At 40.9% G+C, this 19,777-nt stretch overlaps 1 protein-coding gene across 1 annotated transcript; it reads right to left on the bottom strand.

The window, feature by feature from the left end:
* Positions 1–211: 211 nt before the first annotated feature.
* On the bottom strand, positions 212–18,666 carry MYNN (myoneurin). Its single transcript, XM_024209495.2, has 9 exons — positions 18,606–18,666; positions 16,924–17,216; positions 12,570–13,372; positions 10,562–10,721; positions 9,651–9,829; positions 9,215–9,298; positions 8,429–8,515; positions 5,742–6,135; positions 212–1,727 (listed from the first exon to the last, which is right to left on the bottom strand). Exons 2-8 carry the CDS (start codon positions 17,187–17,189, stop codon positions 5,867–5,869), a joined length of 1,848 nt encoding a protein of 615 aa, XP_024065263.1. The 5' UTR covers positions 17,190–17,216; positions 18,606–18,666; the 3' UTR covers positions 212–1,727; positions 5,742–5,866.
* Positions 18,667–19,777: the final 1,111 nt, after the last annotated feature.

Raw genomic sequence — 19,777 nt, 5'->3', positions numbered from 1 at the left:
TAAGGGACTTAGGTGTTTTCTTCTGTTGGAAGGAAAATGTAATGAATGATGCTGTTCCCAAATAACCCTTATACAGCTGTATACGGTGCTAAGGGCTGTCTCTGAGCCCTCTATGATGCTAGCGTAGTGCGTTGTGATGGTGGTTATGTTAGACTGTCTCCCCTCCTCCTTTAATTACTACCCTTTGTAATTACAAACACCAGACACAAGCTGAGGGAAAATTACAAAACAAGTTTATTAAAGCCTAACATAAACACTGCAACCTAAGTATGTACAAAACCCCCACAGGGGATTATAAAAAAAAAGAATTGAACTATCTACACATAACAGAAGGAAAAACACTTTGTATATACAGGAAAAATACTTCAATAATAACTTAACCCAAATCAATTACTAGTTCTTATCTAGACCTATTTCTGTAAGTCTTACCAACAGCCTCTCACAAAGTCCAGTCTTGTAATCCTTATTCAGGGCTTTTCTACACTTGGAATTTACCAAAATAATTATTGCAGAGTAGCTATTCTGGTATAACTCTTCATTCTGGAATAGCTAGCTATTTTGGTAAATTTCCAAGAGTAGTCAAGCCCTCAGGCAAAACTTCCATTAAAGTTAGTGGACTTGCTGAGATTTGGATCACACTAGAGATATTCTTTAGAAATCTTTTTCAAGATTTTAAAGAAATTTTAATGCTCCCGCTTTCATTTTTCAGAAAGGAGAAATTTGGTTAACTATTAACGGGATTTGACTATTTAAGCTGTCCACGTTTTCCCCCTATTCACTCTTTACATGGACCATCAATCCTCTTGATATAACTTCCAGCTCCAAATTGAACTTGAGAGCAGTAAGCCTCCACATAAGAGATGCATGGAAAGTACTCCAGGCATTGTCACAGATATGCAGTAGAGCTCTCTCTCAAAGTTCAACAGCACCCAGCTGGAACTCTTACACATTTTTTTACATTATATGCTATATTAAATTAATATATTTAAGGGAAATGAACTCAGCAGCTGAGTCATTTTCATCAAAGTTGAGGATAAGAATTGGTACTCAAGAGTACAGATCATTAAATTATTGCTGCAAGAGAACAACTTTATTGGAACCTGTGTATTCTGTGAAGAGAGGTTTAAAACCGTTGTCTTGTAAAAATGATGATCTTCCTGTGTATAAAGAAAACTAAATGAGTAATATAAAGCAAATGTCACCTCTATAAATATCTAAACTGGATCCAGTATAAATCTAAGCACGGATTTTTTTTTTTTTTTAAAAGTCTGAAATGTAAGAATACTGTAGTAATCTAAAATTTTAGAAATATAAAAACAGTTGAAACAAACATTCTTATGGAATGCATATTCTACATAGGAATGTGTTTTTCAGAGTTAGTTTGCTCTTCTGGTAATATATGCATTACTCAGTAATTCTGAACAAGTTAAACTTTTTTTTTTTTTTAAGTAATAGCACATCAGAAGAGATGTACTTTAATACATTTAAAGATGAACTTGCCAAATAGCAGTGTAACCATATGAGTTGGCAGAGCGCTTAAGACGGCTTTTCTTTTGTGCAATACTAATTACTAAAACTGCGTTCATCCTTATACCTTTGCTGTATTTTTGGTCAGAAAATGCAGCCTTAGATCTGGTCACATGGAGTGGACCTTTGTCACTTATATTCAAGGCCCTGCTTTTTGGTGCGATTCTTCAGTCACAGAATTACCAGTTGGCCACGGAATCCTTGAGAGATTACGAGGGAAAAAAACAAAGATTTCAAAAGAATGAAAAAAGCCACACTGCGCACCACTGAAAACCCAAAATGATTCATCCAATGTCCTACACTCATGTGCTGAAGGACAGTAGATGCTGCCAAATGCTGTAATGGAGATAAGTGCAAAGTGAAGGTCAGGAAGCAATGGCAAGGATTGGCTTCAGTGCAGTGAGAAGACTCTTGGGAGACTTGGTTGTACTTCATAATGTCCAGTAACCCTCAACAGCAAATTGACCACATGTAATTAAGCATTAAACAATCAAAAACAGTTTTACACATGTCACATTTAAAATTATAAACAACAAAAGATGAAAGGTCTATTTCATTTAAAAGATACAGACAAAGGAAAACAGACACATGGATAAAGAAAGCAACAAATAAAAGACAGAGCCATGCCCAGGATTCAGGAATCCATTCGCAGAGGATAAATCCACTAAGAAATTTTTCACAAGGCCCTTTTAATTAAGGTGAAGATGAGTTGTTATATGGAGTAGAGTAAGAATTATATTAAGAGGCATCTTCTATGCTCTTCTGTTTACCACGGCCTAGACCCAAGGCACCAATGCAGATAAAATGGTATCAACAAATAACCAACCAACCAAGAATGCACTTAAAAATATCACAGGTGCTGTTTATCTGACTGGAGAAAACATGCCTTTGTGGCTCTTTATTTGATGATTCTTGACAGTTCTAAGATTGACTTGGTGAGGCATAAAAACACTCCCACTAATCACAATGGAGCTTAAGCAGTGACGCTGTCAGACACCAGAAACACTGCTTGTAAAAGAAAAAGCTAATGTAAACTCCTTGGGCCAGGCTTACAGACAATGTGGTTCAAGCTGCAGTAGCCACAGTTGGATATCAATAGAGGTAGAAGAAGATCTGGATAACTCAAGAGATATGACGTCTCACTGAGGAAGGAAAGGTTTCAGAGTAGCAGCCGTGTTAGTCTGTATCCGCAAAAAGAACAGGAGTACTTGTGCCACAAGTACTCCTGTTCTTTTTGAGGAAGGAAAGATATTGAAAGGAAAACTCCTGAATGCTAAAACCAACCAGAGTACTGGAAAAAGCAGAGGAGTGCATGAAAGCAGACAGAGCGGTGAAAAGCAACACACGGGCAGAAGAATGAAGATACACTGAAGATCTAGCAGCTGAAGCTGCTGCTATTATGGGATATCAGAGCTATTTACCAAGTGATTAAAATCCTGTGTGTCAATTTCAGAATAGGACATGGGCCAATAAAAAGCAAAGATGGAAAAATGCTTACAACTGAGGTAGAACAGAAAAATTAATGGGCAGAGCATTCACAGAAGTCCCCAACAGACCAAGGTCGACTTCAGCACCAGACTTCCATTTAAACATGCAAACCTGACCAACTTGACGTTAACATCAGTCCAAGAGGGATGACAGAAGTACAGGCCACAATCAGGAAGCTGAAAAAAATAACAAAGCAGCAGCAGATGATCCAATCACTGCAGAAATGCTAAAAACATTTGATACCATCACCTTAATGAAACTGACAGAGCTGTTCAATAAAGTTTGGGAAAAAGAGAAGCCGCCTGACCAATGGAAATATGGAATCATTGTCAGAATGTCCAAAAGGGGTGATCTTATTGACTGTAACAACTGAAGAGGAGTTACACTACTCTGTTGCAGGGAAAGCCTTCTGTAGTGTGATTCTAAACAGGATGAAAGCGGCAGTGGATGCAAAGCGTAGAAAACAGGCTGGATTCAGGCCCAAGAGATTCTGTGTAGACCAGATATTCCGTTAAGGACTACCACAGAAGAAAGTATAGAATGGCAAGCTCTCCACAACAATTTCACTGATTTTTTTTTTTCAAAAGGCTTTTTTTTTTCCAAAGATAGACATACATTATGGACTATTCATTCTTCACTCCTATGGAATCCCAGCTAAAGTCATAATCATCATCAAGGCCACGTACAGAGATGTGAAGTGCTCTGCAAGGGTGGACACCCAGAAAACTGAATGGTTCAGTGTGGACACTAATGTGAAACAGGGCTACATTTTATCACTGCTGTAGTTTAGCATTGCCATAGACTGAATATTGAAGAAGTGTATTAGCAACACTAACACTGGTATAGCGTGGGGGAGTTGGCAAATGTCTAGAAGGCCTAGACTTTGCTGATGATATCATGCTGAATGACACCCATGAAAAGTTACTAATAAAGACAGACAACCTTGCCGCCAACAACAACAGGCCAATCAGGGCTCAAAATTAGTCATGCTAAAACAAACATCTTTGAAACCTAGATTTCAAGTAGTAATATTAATATTACTGGCAAAAATATCAAGAAAGTAAACCCATTCATCTACCTTGGCAGCACCATATTGACCAATGGACATCACAAGAAGGAAGTGACATCAAGAATAGGAAAGGCACTCACAGCATTACTAACCTTAATATGGAAAATCATACCAAAACTGAGAATTTTCAATTCTAATGTAATCTCAGTGCTAACATATGGCTGTGACAGATGGAGATCTACCAAATGGTTAGACAGAAAACTAGACACTATTGAAAATAAGTGCCTATGTAAGATTCTGGAGAGTGAGAAAGACTTCATTACCAATGAAGAGATCCATGAAATCAATCAGCAACTCATTTCCACCACACTCAGAAGGAAGCCCTGAACATATATGGGGCATGTACTCTGGATGTCAACACAGACTCCACATGAAGCTGTTCAGTGGAAACCAACTGGTGTGAGGAAATAAGGAGTCCAAGAGAAACCTTAAGAAGAACCTTTAGCAGAGAGGGAGGGCAGAATAGTTTGTCTCAGCACCATAGAGCAGACAGAAGCAACAGCAAAAGACAGAGGAATTGAAGAGCCTAATATCTGCCCTGTGTGCCAAATGGCACACAAATGTTTGTTTAAAAAAAACCAGAAAAACAAACCTTTTTCACATGGGTCTTGTTACAAACCGCAGCAACTGCCTAAAACTGCACTACTGGCATGGGAAATAAAGCAGTAGATAAACACTGCATTTATTTTTTAAGGAAATGTTTTTCTATTATGCCCTCCTGAATTCTGGCATGGAATAGTAAGAGCCCATTGTGGGTAACCCCAAAGTTTAGGGCCTCTGGTCAATCTTCTTTACTAAAACACCCCCATCTTTAGCTTTCATTTAATTTTTTTAGAGTAAATTTATTGCTCATATATTGTAAGCTCATCAGGGCAGGAACTGTCTCCCCTGATGTGTCTGTACAGTGCTTAACCCAAAAGGGCTCTGATCCTTACTGGGAGCTCTAGGTGCTACTGTAATATTAATAACTATGATGATGAAAGTCAGACATGTGCTACCCATGGCTCCTCACAGCTAACTCAACACACCTTCTTACTTACAATAATCCAATAATGCTTCAAAAACATTTCACCAGAGAACTGGCCCAGTTGCCATTGTATACTCCTCTGACATTGGCCTGGAGTTTGGGAGCCTGTGTTTAATAAATTTAAATTAAATTAATGGAGATATCCTATCTCCTAGAGCTGGGAGGGACCTCGAGTCCAGCCCCCTGCCTTCACTAGCAGGACCAAGTATTGATTTTGCCCCAGATCCCTAAGTGGCCCCCTCAAGGATTGAACTCACAACCCTGGCTTTAGTAGGCCAATGCTCAAACCACTGAGCTATCCCTCCCCCTTCATGCAATTTTTTTTAAACAAGGCTGTGTACAAGGACCACACCTGTGAGTTAAAGTATTTAAAGTAAACTAACAAACAAAAATATGGCTTGAAAGTCTGCTCACAAATGACACTAACATGTTAGTTCTGCATGAGCATTGGAGGAGATCTCCAGAGTACAGTTACGTATCTATTTAACAGACGATTCTTAAGGCAGGTGCTCTGGAAAGGTATTTCCTCCTAGGAAATGTCAGTGGTCAATTACAATGGTAAATATGATTTCGGATTAGCAAAATTTAACAAGAAGTGAGAAACAGCACTGCACAGTGTAGATACATTACCAAATGTCTTCACTCAAATGAATGAGTAAGAGTAAGTCCAACATCTTGGATGATGACGTTCACCTTACCAATAATGTGTGTGTTCACTACCAGGATTGTCTTGTTGATTCCCATATCGCACAGAGTCAGTACAACTGCTGCAGGAAAATAAACTGAGGTTCTGAATATCCAGTCACAGCAGACCTCAGCAATGTGTCTGAGGAAGGAGACTGATTACCAGTTATAGGCAGCAGCATCTGATGGTCTTCCGTCCCAATGGGAAGAGGAAGTGGTAAAGACATCTCAGAAGGCTTCACATCTGCAGACTCTGACAAAGGGCTTTTCTGATTCTGAATGGATTCTTGCTCATTGTAGGAATTATCAACTGTGTTAGAATCAAGGGTGGTTTCAGATCCTCAAAACAAAACAAACAAAATTTGTAACACATTTATTCATGAGGAAAAAGTAAAATGCCTGCAATTAATGTAAGGAAAAGTACACTAGTGACAGGAAAAACCGTTGAGTGGGTGAGGTAAATTAAGATATGAACCTTTTTTATCCATCAAAAAACCTCAACACTTCCCCACCATCAAATGATAAAATCATAGAAATGCAGGAGTGGAAGGAAACTTGAGAAGTCATCTAGTCCAGTCTCTCTCTCTCCCAACCCCGGAAGCAGGAACAAGTACACCTACTTCAGTCCCCTTAAAACACTTTGTTACAACTATTCTCTTCTAGGGAACAAACACTGGATAGAGAACTGCTCAAAATTCAAAAAGGGTGATCTGCAGCACTGCAAAGCTATCCCTTTCATCCAGCTGGCTGGTAGGCTTAAAAAAGAGTTCTTTAAGTGTAAGCATTTGGGGTGTCTGAAACTGCCTGAAACTCAGCCACCAAGCCAGTCTGAGCTTAGTCTGAGCTTTAAGTATCAAGTCCCTGGTGCCTGTGTCCAGGCCGTGATGGCTCGAGAAATGATACATCACAACAGAGCCTCCATTATATGGGCCATATTAGAGTAACAAATCCTTAATGTCACAGTTAGGATTTGTTACTCTACTATGGGGAAAATCAGCAGGGATTCCCTGAAATATTCTAGCAGTGGGCTGTAGAACCTTGGGCATGTCAGGCATCACCTCTTTCAATTAACACAGTGCTAGGAAGAACAGAACTTTTGCAGGAGAAGGTTGTTTTTACACAGTCACTGTCTAGAGTACAAGTGCACTAGAAAAATCAGTTTTGTTCAGGTCTCAGCTGAAATGGGTGACAATGGATCTTTCATTAAACTTTCACATGTCTCCCCTGAATCCTTGTAGGGCTTTGAGTCAGGCCCTGCTGAGGCTAGATAAGGATATTAATTAATCGTGCCATGCCAATACAATATTATGGTAGCATGCAAGGGCCACACACTAAGCAAAGGTTTGCAGTTCTCCTGTTGATGCTACTTTAACTCTCTTCTCTCCCTGCCACCACTTTTGCTTCTTTCTCACCTCATCGTCCATGTGTCCACATACTCAGCCTGCACCACACTCCAGCTCCTTCAGCCTGGCCCTCCTTTGCTTGGCAGCCTCTACATCCCTCTCCCAACCTGTCTCTTCACTATTCTTCCAGCTCCACTTCCACCAAACCCTCCCCAGCAGCGTACAGCTTGTCTCTCCCTGATACTCCCTTCCTTTATCTACTAGATCCTCCCAACCCATCTTCTACATGCAATTTCACTAGTCCATGATCCTCAAAGTTGCGACTGCACGTTACTTCTCCTCATTCTGCTAGTCTCTCCCCTGTACTGTCTGGGCCAGCCCCTGTGATTTTTTTTTTTATGCAACTAGAGGCAAGGGGGTTGTGGTATTAATGCACTTAAGTATGGACAGATGTGATCCACTGTAAGAAGGCATGCCAATCTGGAGGGAGGTTGTTTACATTATCATCTGAACTGCCCACATACAACTCCTCCATGCTCAGTACTGTAAGCTATCTGTATACCAAAGTTACTGCCATTCAAACACTTGCATGTAAATCTAGGAAGAATAGGACTAGGTATAACTGAGAAATCTTTTTTAGGATAGAATTCCTAATTGTAAGCATTGCACCAGCTGTCTATCTGAGCTTGCATGCCTGTTAATCCAGCTCAGACATGGATTAACTTTGACTATATAAAAAACCAAACCCAGCATCTTTAACCATTGCATAAAGGAACATTTGGGCCTACAAAGAATCAGGAAAAGTAATTCCTGGAATTGGTGTGTCTCATTCACCTCAAATCTATACCTGTGAGAGCCATCAGAATGTGGGGTACAGCCATACTGAATAGGATTCACAAAAGTCTTTTGTGACCCAGATGACTTTCACAGCTGTTTTAGAGCAGAAATCTTTCAGTTTTATTAGATGAGACCAGATTTTTAAACATTAATAGTCTTGTCTGCAGCCCCCCCACTCCCTATTGACAATAGTGGCTTAACACTATAGTCACTGCATTTTCTTTTTTAACATTGCGCCAGGACCTTCCATTTTAAAGCCTGCTTTTTTCAATCCTTATCATCTGAAAGATTTGGGTGCCATTAGAGCAGATATTCTAGGCATTAAACAGAGCTACTAGCCAGGCCTCTTTTCTTATCTAATTTTATGTTACATTTAAAAACATTTATTCAGCACTAAAGCAGAATTGTTATTCTATGACCCCAAAAATTCATTTTTACAAGACTAACACTTACCTGTGTGAACTTTTGTTTTGTGCTTTTTTAAATTTTTTATATCTGTGTAAGAATTTCCACACAGTTCACAGATAAATGGTCTTTCACCTGAAAAATGGTTTGACAGTTAGAATTGCAGAACATAATTGCAAAATGACAACAGAGAAAAACTATTTCTTAAGCTGTCTATACGACAAAAGGCAAAATAATTGCAATGAAAATTACTTTAACAGCTTTATGAACTAAACCTATCTAAAAACAGTATCCAGAATGAAAACTTTCAAAGAAAGACGAGATGAAAATGGTGAATACAGGACTGACTGCTTCATTTGAAGCAGATCATATACCCACTTGTCTTTGTACAAATGTTTATCTGAAAACTAATACTGCAACGTGAATATTTTCTTTAATATTTAAATAATTCCCATGTTACTCCATATTACAATGCTTTACAGAGAGACCGCACTTTATAATCCAAGGAATGGATAAAAAAGTATAATCTCTATTTTACAATTGAGGAAACAGAGACTCCAAGAGGTTAAGTGGCATGCTGACTCACACAGAGGAAGTTTAGCATCAGAGTTCCTGATTCCCTGTTCTGCTGAAGTCTTGTTATTTTAGATTTACAACACTTTAGATTTATTTAAAGAAAAACTATCTAATCAATTTTTAAATGAGTTAACACAGATTCACAGTGTGTCCTCTTAATTTATGTCTCAACTATAGCACAGTACATCATATTTTAAATGCAAAAGAGCATCCTGAAAAAAATTTACAACACAGGAAGTGGCCTATCTGGAAACTGACCTGTATGAGACCGAAAATGTTTATTGAGCTCTCCTGAGGAAATAAAACTTTTGCCACAAATGCCACATATATATGGTTTCTCTCCTGAAGGGTACACAAGGTGGTTAGTATTTCAATATACAGACGTGTGTATGTAAAATACATATTAAACAGAGTCAATGTACAATGGTGTGAAGAGCTCCCCAAACCGCAATGAAAATTCAGATTTGCAACACTAAGCAACCGTCAAGGAAAGGCCCAAGGAACGAGCTGACCTGTCTCTGGTACTTTCTCCTATACAGATTCCATACCCACTAATGCAGACTCCATTACTCCACTCCTCCCCAAATCCAGCTCTTTAGACTCCCATATCACTAATTGCTCCCTTTACCTCTTCCGCTGCAGCCAACCCTCTCCAAGACGGATCCCCAATTTACGCCAGCTCACTTATCCTCACCTGTATGTTTTCGAGAATGAGTGATCAGAGAACTGGACACTGCAAATGCTTTCCCACAGGTGTCACACACATACGGCTTCTCTCCTGTATGGCGACGAACATGGTACGTCAGTGTGCTGGCCTGAGCAAACCTCTGCCCACACCTATCACACACGTAGGGCTTCTCACCACTGTGCTTCCTAGTAAGAAACACATGCCTTAGAGAATCCCACACAAGATGAAAGGAACTTTGTATTACACCAGTTAATATCTTACATCTGGCCTCACTATGGTGATATTTTGTGGCCTAACAGGAGTAAGATTAGAGTTTAGTTTTCAGATGGAAGTTTCTCACCCTCAGTCAACGGAAAGAGTCCCACTAACTTCAGTGGCTGTTGGATCAGGCTAAGGGCATTGCACAGGCAATAGGTCAACCCTGAGAAGTAAGCAAGACTTGTGTCACTCTAGTATGAAAGCTGACCACCAACAACACTGACAGCCACTGCAGAGAGACATGTTGTACTCTTCCCTGCCAGAGAATATAAACGGATTCATCCCTTCACCAAAACAATAATGGCAGAGAAGTTCTCTTCTCTCAGTATGGTTAGAAAGGGAAGAAATTACCAAATGCAACAGGGGCGCTAGGATGAATGATTCCACATGGACTGCTGTTCCAAATCACTACCTTGGGTGGAAGAAGCATGCCGAGTACATACACTAGTCTGCAATGAAGACCTGGAGCTGAAAGTAGGGAAGGACTGGGAATGACAAAAACAAGTACAACATTTCTTTAGGCCTGAACCTGCAAGTGTGCACACACACACTTAACTTCCTGCGCAAGTTGTTGTTTAAGTCAACTATTCACATGCATGAAACTAAGCCTGTGCATAAGTGTTTGCAGGATCAGGGCTTTAGTTAGTACTTTCACTCACCTGGCATGGATCTTCAGATTGCTTGAAGTTGCAAACTGCAGATTGCATACATCACATTTATATGGTTTCTCTTCTCCATGATGCATGCGACTGTGGAAAACTAGCTGGCATTTCTGGGCAAAGCCTTTGTCGCACAATTCACATTTGTATGGCTTCTCCCCTGGGAAAGAGAAACTGTTACCCTTCCCCTGTCTTGGTGTCTATGTAAGAAAGCCTTCAATTAAGTTAGTCGACCCAAACTCAGGAGTTAACCCTAGTAGTTCTTGTTTAGTGATGCCACATAGCAGCCAACAATCAAGCAGCTGAGCCTGCACATTATGAGAACTGCAGCAGATAATTTTTTTAAAGCATCACCATTTGAAAATTCTCTGGTAATTAACTATTAGTTTTAATAAAATCTATTCTTCACAATTAATACTAGCACTGAACTGTCAGTAGGCAGAGAATCATTTTAACTTATGCAAAAGCCTGGCTATTTGAGATGGAGAAGACCTGTTAAGTTATCTGGTCTGTCCAACTAGTATGTTCTTCAGTTCTTGCTAATATTTCCTTAGTGTCTGCTGCAGCATGCTAACAGCAGTTCCATGACCATTCACTATTTTTTAATTGATATTAGGGCATTCTCTAATAAATATGTGCTAAGTACTATTCCTAGGTCTCATGTGACTGTATAGTAGGAGAACATGAGTTTATGTTACTATGGTAGTGCAGAATCTGTTAGTAGGCAGAGGTTTCAGAGATCCTTAAATTTAATACATAATGCCATAGATCAAGGCTTGCCAAAAAAATAAATTACCAGACACCTGCTCTCCAGAGGACTAAACCTGCCATCCAGTGGCTGATACAAATGATAAAGTTTCCCACCCATCCATGCAAAGTCCAGGTGCAAGAACCAGGAAAGGGAAATGCACTGCTGATGTTTCTACCAAAAACACTGTCCTTGAACCCTGCTCAGGGGCTCCAACTTTCATATTAGACTGTGGCTAGTCAGCGTCTGGTATATTTGAAGCCCTCCCCCTTGACTACTGGAAGGGAAAGGAGTTCTTCTCTCGGCCCACCCTTACAGCCTTTTATTTCCCCCTACTCTACTCCTTCCTGAGATTCCTGGAAATAGCTCCATTGCCTGAATCTGCCCAAAGAGGAGCATAATGAAACTGAACTCATGTTAGGAAGTTTCACTACTCCCCTAGAGTCCTGAATAACAGCAGTAAAAGGCACCCGTGTGTAGACAGTTTTACTCTGTCACCTACTGAGAAGGCTATGAGCAGCAGCAGCAAAGGCACTGGGGCTCTCTGCAGACAGCACAGCATCAATTCATATTTGGAAGGTTATTCTCATAACCATGTGCTATAAACTTTATGTAATTAAATGAAAGCTCAAATTCTGTAATAATTTATGGCTTAGCAATGCACTATAAACAAGATATCACTGTCAAAGTTTCCTACTTGCCATTGGGGATTGGATTTTTCAACCCCTGATGTTATCAAAGTCATTCTGGTACATCAAGACTTGACAGACATAAATAGCTGCACAGATTACTATGTTGTGTACATCATGGAAATCTGAAAGCCAGTGAACTAATAAATTATAAAAATGCCATTAATGTGACATAGCATGAAAGGAGAGTCTGATCTCTTGTATATCAGTCAGACATTTTCTGCATTGCACTCCACTTATTTACCTTATAAGGATAAAGGACTGAATCAGATCTGCTGGGACTTCAGGAAGTCAAGGTATTCCCTACAGGGTGCTTTGACTGCAGTGCTGTCCTTTCTAGCTATACTATTTTTCTAGACACATTCATAGTTTCTGTTTTTAAATATTACAGACTGGTGGAATGCAATTAGCACTGACCAGCAGTTACCATCCAAATATACAGTACGTCAGCATGAAGATTCGAAGCTTCTGAAACAACATATTAGAAGAAAACAGGGCTCCTTTTTAGTTATGCTTCCCCATGCTATCATTAAAAACAGAAGAAGCCCTTATAAACAAGACCACAGCTTACCTGTGTGCGTTCTGACATGTGTTTTCAGCTGATTACACTGTGTAAATGCTTTCCCGCAGAGTTGACATACATAAGGCTTTACTCCTTTGTGTATTCTCATGTGTCGTCGTAGACTACTGGCTTCTGAAAATATTTTCCCACAAGTGTTGCACACTGGTTTGGCCTTGGAGTATTTCTGATCGAGTTCTTCTCCAGAGCTCTCCAGTTGGTAAGAGTTCTTTTCACTAGCTATATTAGACATACTATGTTCTTTCAATGCACAGTTCTGCTGTGGCTTCCCCCGTTTTTGTTTCACTGTAATAGTCTGAACCAAAACATCTTGTGCTGCAAAAGTTTCACTTTCCACCACAGACGCTAGCTGTAGCTCTGAGTTATCGCTGCCTTGGGCAGCTTGTTCCGTTATCTGTGTGGCAAGTTTATTTGCATCTAAAAACATATCAACTGATGAGTTCTCAATTATGTCATTCTGATATTGCACTGGTTTATTCTTCATGTTTTTCTGAGAGTTAAAAGTCTTTTTTCGCTTTCTGGTCTGAGTAGATTTCTTTTCTAAACCCACTTTTTTTGCTTGTGGCTGAACTGAGTCTGCAGAAGGGGCATCTGATTTCTCTCGATTATTGTAATCTCGAAGAGTGAGGAGGCACGTCTGTTGGTTCAGTTCAATGTTTCCCGTAATACTAGAAATCTCTGTAGAGGAGGGATTAGCAATAAAAGCAAAGTCTTCCATCTTTATTTTACATTTAGTGACCACCTCCTCCACTTTGAGATAGTCAGCAGCCTGGTGAATTTCTTTAACATTCCAACTGCAAGGAAACAAGGCTAAATGACAATATTCTGGACAAAGAAAACCTGTGTCTCTAAGAATCAATATAAATAAATACTAAGATTTTTACGTGGCTGTTCTCTTATTTAAAAATAGTTTCATGGTTAAAAAAATATAACAACTGTCAGGGGAGAATCTAACAAAATCTAACTTTATATCTTTGACATTTTGAGATTATTTAACACTGATATAGGATAGGAGACATACAAGCTGACAAAAATAATTCTATAGTGGTTTCATTCAAGGATCTTAAAGCACTTCACAGACAATGAATAAAACCTCAACACCTCTGTGATGTAGGTATTAGCCCCATTTTACAGACAAAATTGTTTTCAAATGATCATTGCCGTGGATCAGTGGCAAAGACAGGAGTAAAACCCAGGAAGTAGAGCTTTAGGCCACTATACTTTTGCTATACCTGAACAGAGGTCAACCTATACTGATTTAAAAAAAATGTGTTATAACAAATAACTACCTCTGGAGCTCACAATGCTCGAATACAAAATCAGTGGTAAACAACGTGATTTTAGTATGGTAATAGGTTACCCAAAAGACAGGTTTTAAATAAAGCTATTCTCTGTCAACACAATATACAAAGCAATTACTTTCGTACAATAAAATGACTAAGAATTATACAGATCACCTTGGTCTAAGCTTACACGGGTTCATTAGAAATGCAAAAGGGAAAAAAGATGATTAAAAAAAAGAAAAGCAGTGAAGTTCAGCAGATCAACCCAAGTTTTGATATTCTGAATATTTCTTCATGTGAAATAATATGCAATACTAAAGTGAGTAAAACAGAATTTACCACAAGTGTTCTTTCAACCCCTTTTTTCTTATCTCCTTCCTTGTCTTATCTGTCTTTCTTTCCTGCCTTTCTTCTTGTCCATCTATTTTCTCCTCCTCTTCCTCTCTCTTTACCTCTCTTCATTAAGGGCAAGGCCAGCAGTTACAGAAGCATTCTAAGGATGCTGCAGTGGTTTGTGAAAGCACTTTCTTAAAGAAAAACTGCAGTAATTGGTTTTAATAGCTTTGAAAGATAAATATTAACTACAGAATATCTTGAACACAACCCCCCAAGTTAGTTCAGCAGTAGGGTGGCACAGTTCAAATCACAACAAGCCAGGAAATACAAAACTAAGGTTCCATCTATTGCGTTAACTTGTCTGCACTGCTGATGGAACATTAAATTTTATTATACGTAAGGTACATGATTTTACCACAAAAATATATATTAAAGATACACAAAGAATAGAAAATACCGTGGCAACTATTAAAAACTAGACATTTATCATGGTGCATGAGATATATCCTGATCTAATAGGAACTACCAAAAATACAATGGTATAAAAAGTAAATACAGTGGTGCTGTAAAAAAATCCATTTTTTTAGTAACACCCACTGTACTAAATATGTGCAGTGTGGCAGAACTAATGATGCTCTTACATTGCCTGACTTTTTGTCATTTCATTTGTGCAACCAAGATGCTGTATTAACAGTTTTACATTCAATTTCTGCCAGAGTGGATCCAATTGCAGGATCAGAGCCTAAATAACTAAAAACTGCTTTTTTTGGTACTCAGAGGTAGTGATTAGAATACCTTGTATTATACAAGTTTTCCTCTCAAGCACTGATTGCAGAGTGAAATTGTCTATGGCTCCAATCCTTTAAGTACTTCTGCATGGAAGCAATTGTTTTCTTTCCCCACATGAACAACAGGAAAAACTGACTACACACAAAGTGATGTAAAGTGCACAAAGTTAATAACTAAAATGTGGAGAAATATTTGTTCTCTAATCACTTTCGGGTACAGTAATAAGAGGCGTTACTTGTAACAGTAAGAGGTAAAACAAATTCATACAGAAGTGCAATTTTTGAATTGATGGTGTCCCTAAACTATCTATCACAGGGTGAATGTCCCCTTTAAGAGGAAATGGATCCAGTTCACCTGTGACTAGTTAGCTGCCTCCCAACAGGACCTGACAGAAGGCACCTTGCTTCTATAAAGACCATGGCAGCAGTTGAGAAAAGGGAGCATATCAGAGTTACTTGGAGAGTGCTACATAAAACAGTAATAGTTGGGAGCTTCTTGTGAAGAGAAAGATGTGTAGAAAACTGTTGGGAGAGTGAAGTAGATGGAAGTTGTTGGAAAAAACTGGCCAGATGAGAAAACCCTGAGAAATAGAAGACTCATATAGAAGCCTCAAGGTAAAGGGGAAGAACTAGCTCAGAGTAGGCCAAGCCCATGAACTAGAGAACTGATTCTAGAGGGGGGTTCCCATAAGAAGGGGTAGGACTTGCAAGCAGAGGAGCCTGGGGAATGAAACATTGTGGAGAGTATGTGGCAGAGATGTGGCAGCCTAGGCATAGGAATTGGAGAAGAGGGACTACTTATTCTTGGGTGGGCAGCCAGGAGTGTAGACCCGGAGGATTGCTGCATTTCAACCTGCCTTATTTTGGGGTTTTTGAGAACTGTATTACTCAGAGGGACTTGCTGAAGGTTGAAATTCTATTAATAAGTTATACCTAGAAGAAGAGCTTCACTTAGACATAGAAGGACAACAGTCCTTTCCTGGGTGGGGAAAGATGACCTTCAGGGTGATCCATGGAGGAAAAGATGGACAACTCACTAGCCTAGGAGATTGTAGGAGAAATTGAGGGAGGACTAGCCCTGACCCATCATGGTTGATTACAAGAGGGTGCTCTTGTGGTGCTGAGTTCTGTTACATCTTCTTTCAAATACTGGTATTTGCCTTTCCTGCTTATGCAGCTACGTCTGTCTCTGTATATGAGGAAAAATGGGCTCCTGTACAACCAACATTACTGTGGGGGTTATCCTTCTCCTCCCAGAAATTAAGTAGGATGGATTTTTTTAATCTCAATCCAGAGAGCCAGAGTCACAAATATGAAAACTCCTACCAGCAAGTCATTTGACCAAATATAGTTTGGAGAAGATTTATATAGATGCTATGGAAAGATGATTCTAGTTACTACTCTGACAAGGTAGCTAGATGTGAATATGGGTGTGAATTTATCTGAAAACCAGACACACTCTAAATGGCTTCTGGATGGCTTACACAAACTAAGTTTTTAATGTTTTTATATTTACAAGAGAGAGAGAGAGATCAGGGTCACCAAGGTGAGTCTGGCATGCACATAAAGGCTTTGGTGTAGAAATTGAGTGGATGAATGGGAGAGGGGGCAGAGAGAACTACAGCAACTCAATCTGAAAAATGATTAGGTGACAGCAATTGTAAGGGTTAATAATGAGTTTAGATACCTTAGCAAGAGAGAAAATAGGAAACCAATTTCAGTTTTAACAAGCTAGACACTATCACATACTTTGAATAGAAAATAATAAAGGAACCCTAGTTGGTTTATATGCATGGCCGTATTTTAAAAGCCATGTAGACTGCTTTATTCTTTAGTATGTATTGTATCTGAAATTAAATGTGTTCTGCCATAAATTATGACAAAGAAATCAGTACTGGATCTCTTTAACTTAAAAAAAAAAAAAAAAAAACTTGTTACCTGTCAAGGTTTAAGTTTCCCGTGTATATAAACTCCAGGAGTTTCTGAAATCCATCAGCCTTCACTTGAGTCTGATCCAAAATCACATTACTGTCAGAGGCATCCCTGTAAAATGCACCAAAGTACTCGCTGAAGGAGGCAAGCACATTTCTGTGAGCTTTGAACTGGAATTCACCAATAACTACCGTGCAGTCACAAAGGAAGCCTGTCTCTCGCTGCTTGTTCAGTCTCTCTAGAAGGTGCTCACAGTGATGGGAATACTGCATTTTGGTAGAGGGATGGAGCGTCTTGGCCTAAAGAAGCAAAGGAACTTGTTTACAACTGTAACTTCATGTCTTTCAAACACAGTAAGTTAAGTGGGACAGTGTCCAATACTGTTCCCATGATCATTGCAATGCACCTCACTTTAATAGTGTCCTTTGTACAAAATATAAAAAACAGAAACAGAGCATTGGATCCCTCTCAATGGTGGGCCAGTTAGTCTTAATGCATACAGAGACAAGGTGTGGGAGGGAAAAGGACACATTAGTGTGTGTATATATACAAATTTTCCCCTGCCCCTGAAATCTGAACACTAGGTGGATCATTCATTGGTCCAAGTCTATCAGCCTGATGCTTCTACAGAAATGGTCCTGTAACCTGTAAGATGAATGTTAAAGTTTCTAATTGGTGGAGCATCTCCCTACAGAAACAGACTTTTTTTTTCCATTGGACAGATCATGGGAATGGTTACTATGAACTACTGAGTTCTAGTGCCAGATCTGCAAGTGTGTGGCTCTTGGCAAGACAACGTCTCTGCATAACTTTCTCCGCGTATACAAGGGGGATAATGTTTACTTACAGCTATGTCACAGGAGTGCTGTGAAGATCAAGGATCCTATCAACTTTTTAAAAGTTTACCTGGCTATACGTGAGTGCCCTGCCTAGGCCCTCTTTTTACTTTGCTACGGTCAGTAGCAACTGTCAGTGCGGGTCATTAACACAGCAACAAGAGAGAGAGGAAAATATCGGTATAAAGCCAGCACACGTGCCAGGAGTCTGCATCTCGCTCTTTTAATTACTCCTTGCAAGCAGCCTCAATCTCAAGCAGACCGTGCCCCCTCCCCTGGGGGGCTGGGCAGCACTTTGCCCTGGGCTGCACTAGGCAGGCCTGCCCCGACCCAGCGCTGGGGAAGGAGAGTAAAGTGCCCAGCGCAGACAAGGCTTCGCCAAGTAGCAAGGGCCCCGGGCGGCTGCTGTTTGCTTCTATGGCAGCAGGGAGGAGTCAGGGGGCACCTGCCCCGTGCCGCCCTCGCTCCCAGGCGACTCCATTCTACCCCCGCTCCTCAGTGAGCTGCCTGGGGCGGTTCCTTTGCCCAATGCCTGGACCCCTACAGTTACTTGGTTCGGTCCGGTCCCCGCCCCCCCATTCTCTCCCACCACGTCAGCCCCCGCCCTACTCCCAGCCGACTGGCTCGGCCCAGTCGGTCACCTCCAAGGAGTGGCTGACGCGGCTCTGCCTACACCCACATATACCCCGGGGTGGCCGGTTCCGTCCCATCTGCCGCTGCCACCACCCCTCCGGAGCCGGGCGGTTTAGTCCCGTCCGCTCCCACAGCCCCCAAGATGGGTCGATTCGGTCCCGCCTGCCTAGCCCCCAAGCGGCGGAGGCAGCTGGGGTGGGGGGAGTACTCTACACACACCTGAGGAAGGCGAGACCGAGTCCGTTCGCCTCAGGCCGCCATTTTATGATGACAGCACACGCACCGCTTGTCCGCTTCCGGACTATCACTTCCGGTCTCAGCCTTGGAGGTCTCTGCCTCCATCCACATTGGAGCCAACCAGGCTCCACGTTACGTAGCGAACAGGACCTGCCTCCCACAGTGGCACAGCGTCCTCCTCCGGTCTCGGTCTTGTGGGGCTGCGGGGGGGTGGAAGAGAGGTGGTGGGCAGGGCGTGGACAACAATTCCCATCGTGCACCGCGGCACCGCAAGTGGGAGCCCCGATTAAGCGTGGAGCAGTGCATCGTGGGAGATGTAGTCCCGGCAAGGCTGCCCCTCTACTCAGTGGGGGTGACGGGTCATGTGGCTGCCAGAAATGGGGCTCCAACGCCGAGATCTGGCAGCTCGTGTTACAAAGTCTGGGTAGCTCCTTCCCATGAGTCCCACGTGTGATTTACAGAGGAGCAGGGGCACAAGCTGCGGATGACCTTGACTAAGTGGGATAGTTTACCAGTTACACGATGCAGCCATACTAGTATAACCCCCGCAGGGGTACTCTTATTTTGCTGACCGAGTGGCTTTTCAGGTTAGCTTAAACTTCTTCCCAAGAAACACTGAAAAATTCACACCTTGCCTTAAACTGGTGCAGGAGCAGGGGCCTTCCTGTGTAGACATGGCCTCTTAAATCAAGGAGCCAACCTTGAATTTAAGACCCAGATCTCAAGCCATGGTTCAGCGAGTCTGGTTCCAGATGGTTGGCTTAACCCTTTCTCTAGCAAAAACATACAGAACTTTTTAAACATAGTTTCAGGATGTAGATTCCAGTGTGAAATATGTCCTCTGAGACACACAGTCACATGCATACATATATTCAAACAAGAACACACAGACATGCATAGAGAAACATGCACATAGAAGCATGTGCACACACACTCACAGATAACTATTATGGTTTGATAGTAAAATCTGATTAGTTAGATTAGTTAGTTAGATCTTCTCAGATGATTGTGCAGCCTTCTTGGTTTCCTTTGCCTCATCTAGAAAGGGAAATTGTAGGTCTTTATTTCTGACTTTATGCTACCTCTCAGCTATCTTATCTGTAAATGATGGGAATGCGGTTGCTTCTCTCCACACTGGGGATATGAGGCCATGG

Source organism: Terrapene carolina, unplaced genomic scaffold (assembly GCF_002925995.2).
Source record: "Terrapene carolina triunguis isolate 2854851 unplaced genomic scaffold, T_m_triunguis-2.0 Scaffold88, whole genome shotgun sequence".
Classification (NCBI taxonomy): Eukaryota; Metazoa; Chordata; order Testudines; family Emydidae; genus Terrapene; species Terrapene triunguis.
The sequence above is the reverse complement of the archived record's forward strand: the minus strand, read 5'-3'. Positions and strand labels throughout refer to the sequence as shown.

Coding starts and splice junctions, on each gene's coding strand:
- MYNN (XM_024209495.2), bottom strand. CDS start 17,189: ATGCAGTATTCCCATCACTGTGAGCACCTTCTAGAGAGACTGAACAAG. Junction 9,830..10,561: donor AATCTGAAGATCCATGCCAG/GTGAGTGAAAGT, acceptor GTTTCTTACTAG/GAAGCACAGTGGTGAGAAGC. Junction 9,299..9,650: donor TCATTCTCGAAAACATACAG/GTGAGGATAAGT, acceptor TGTACCCTTCAG/GAGAGAAACCATATATATGT.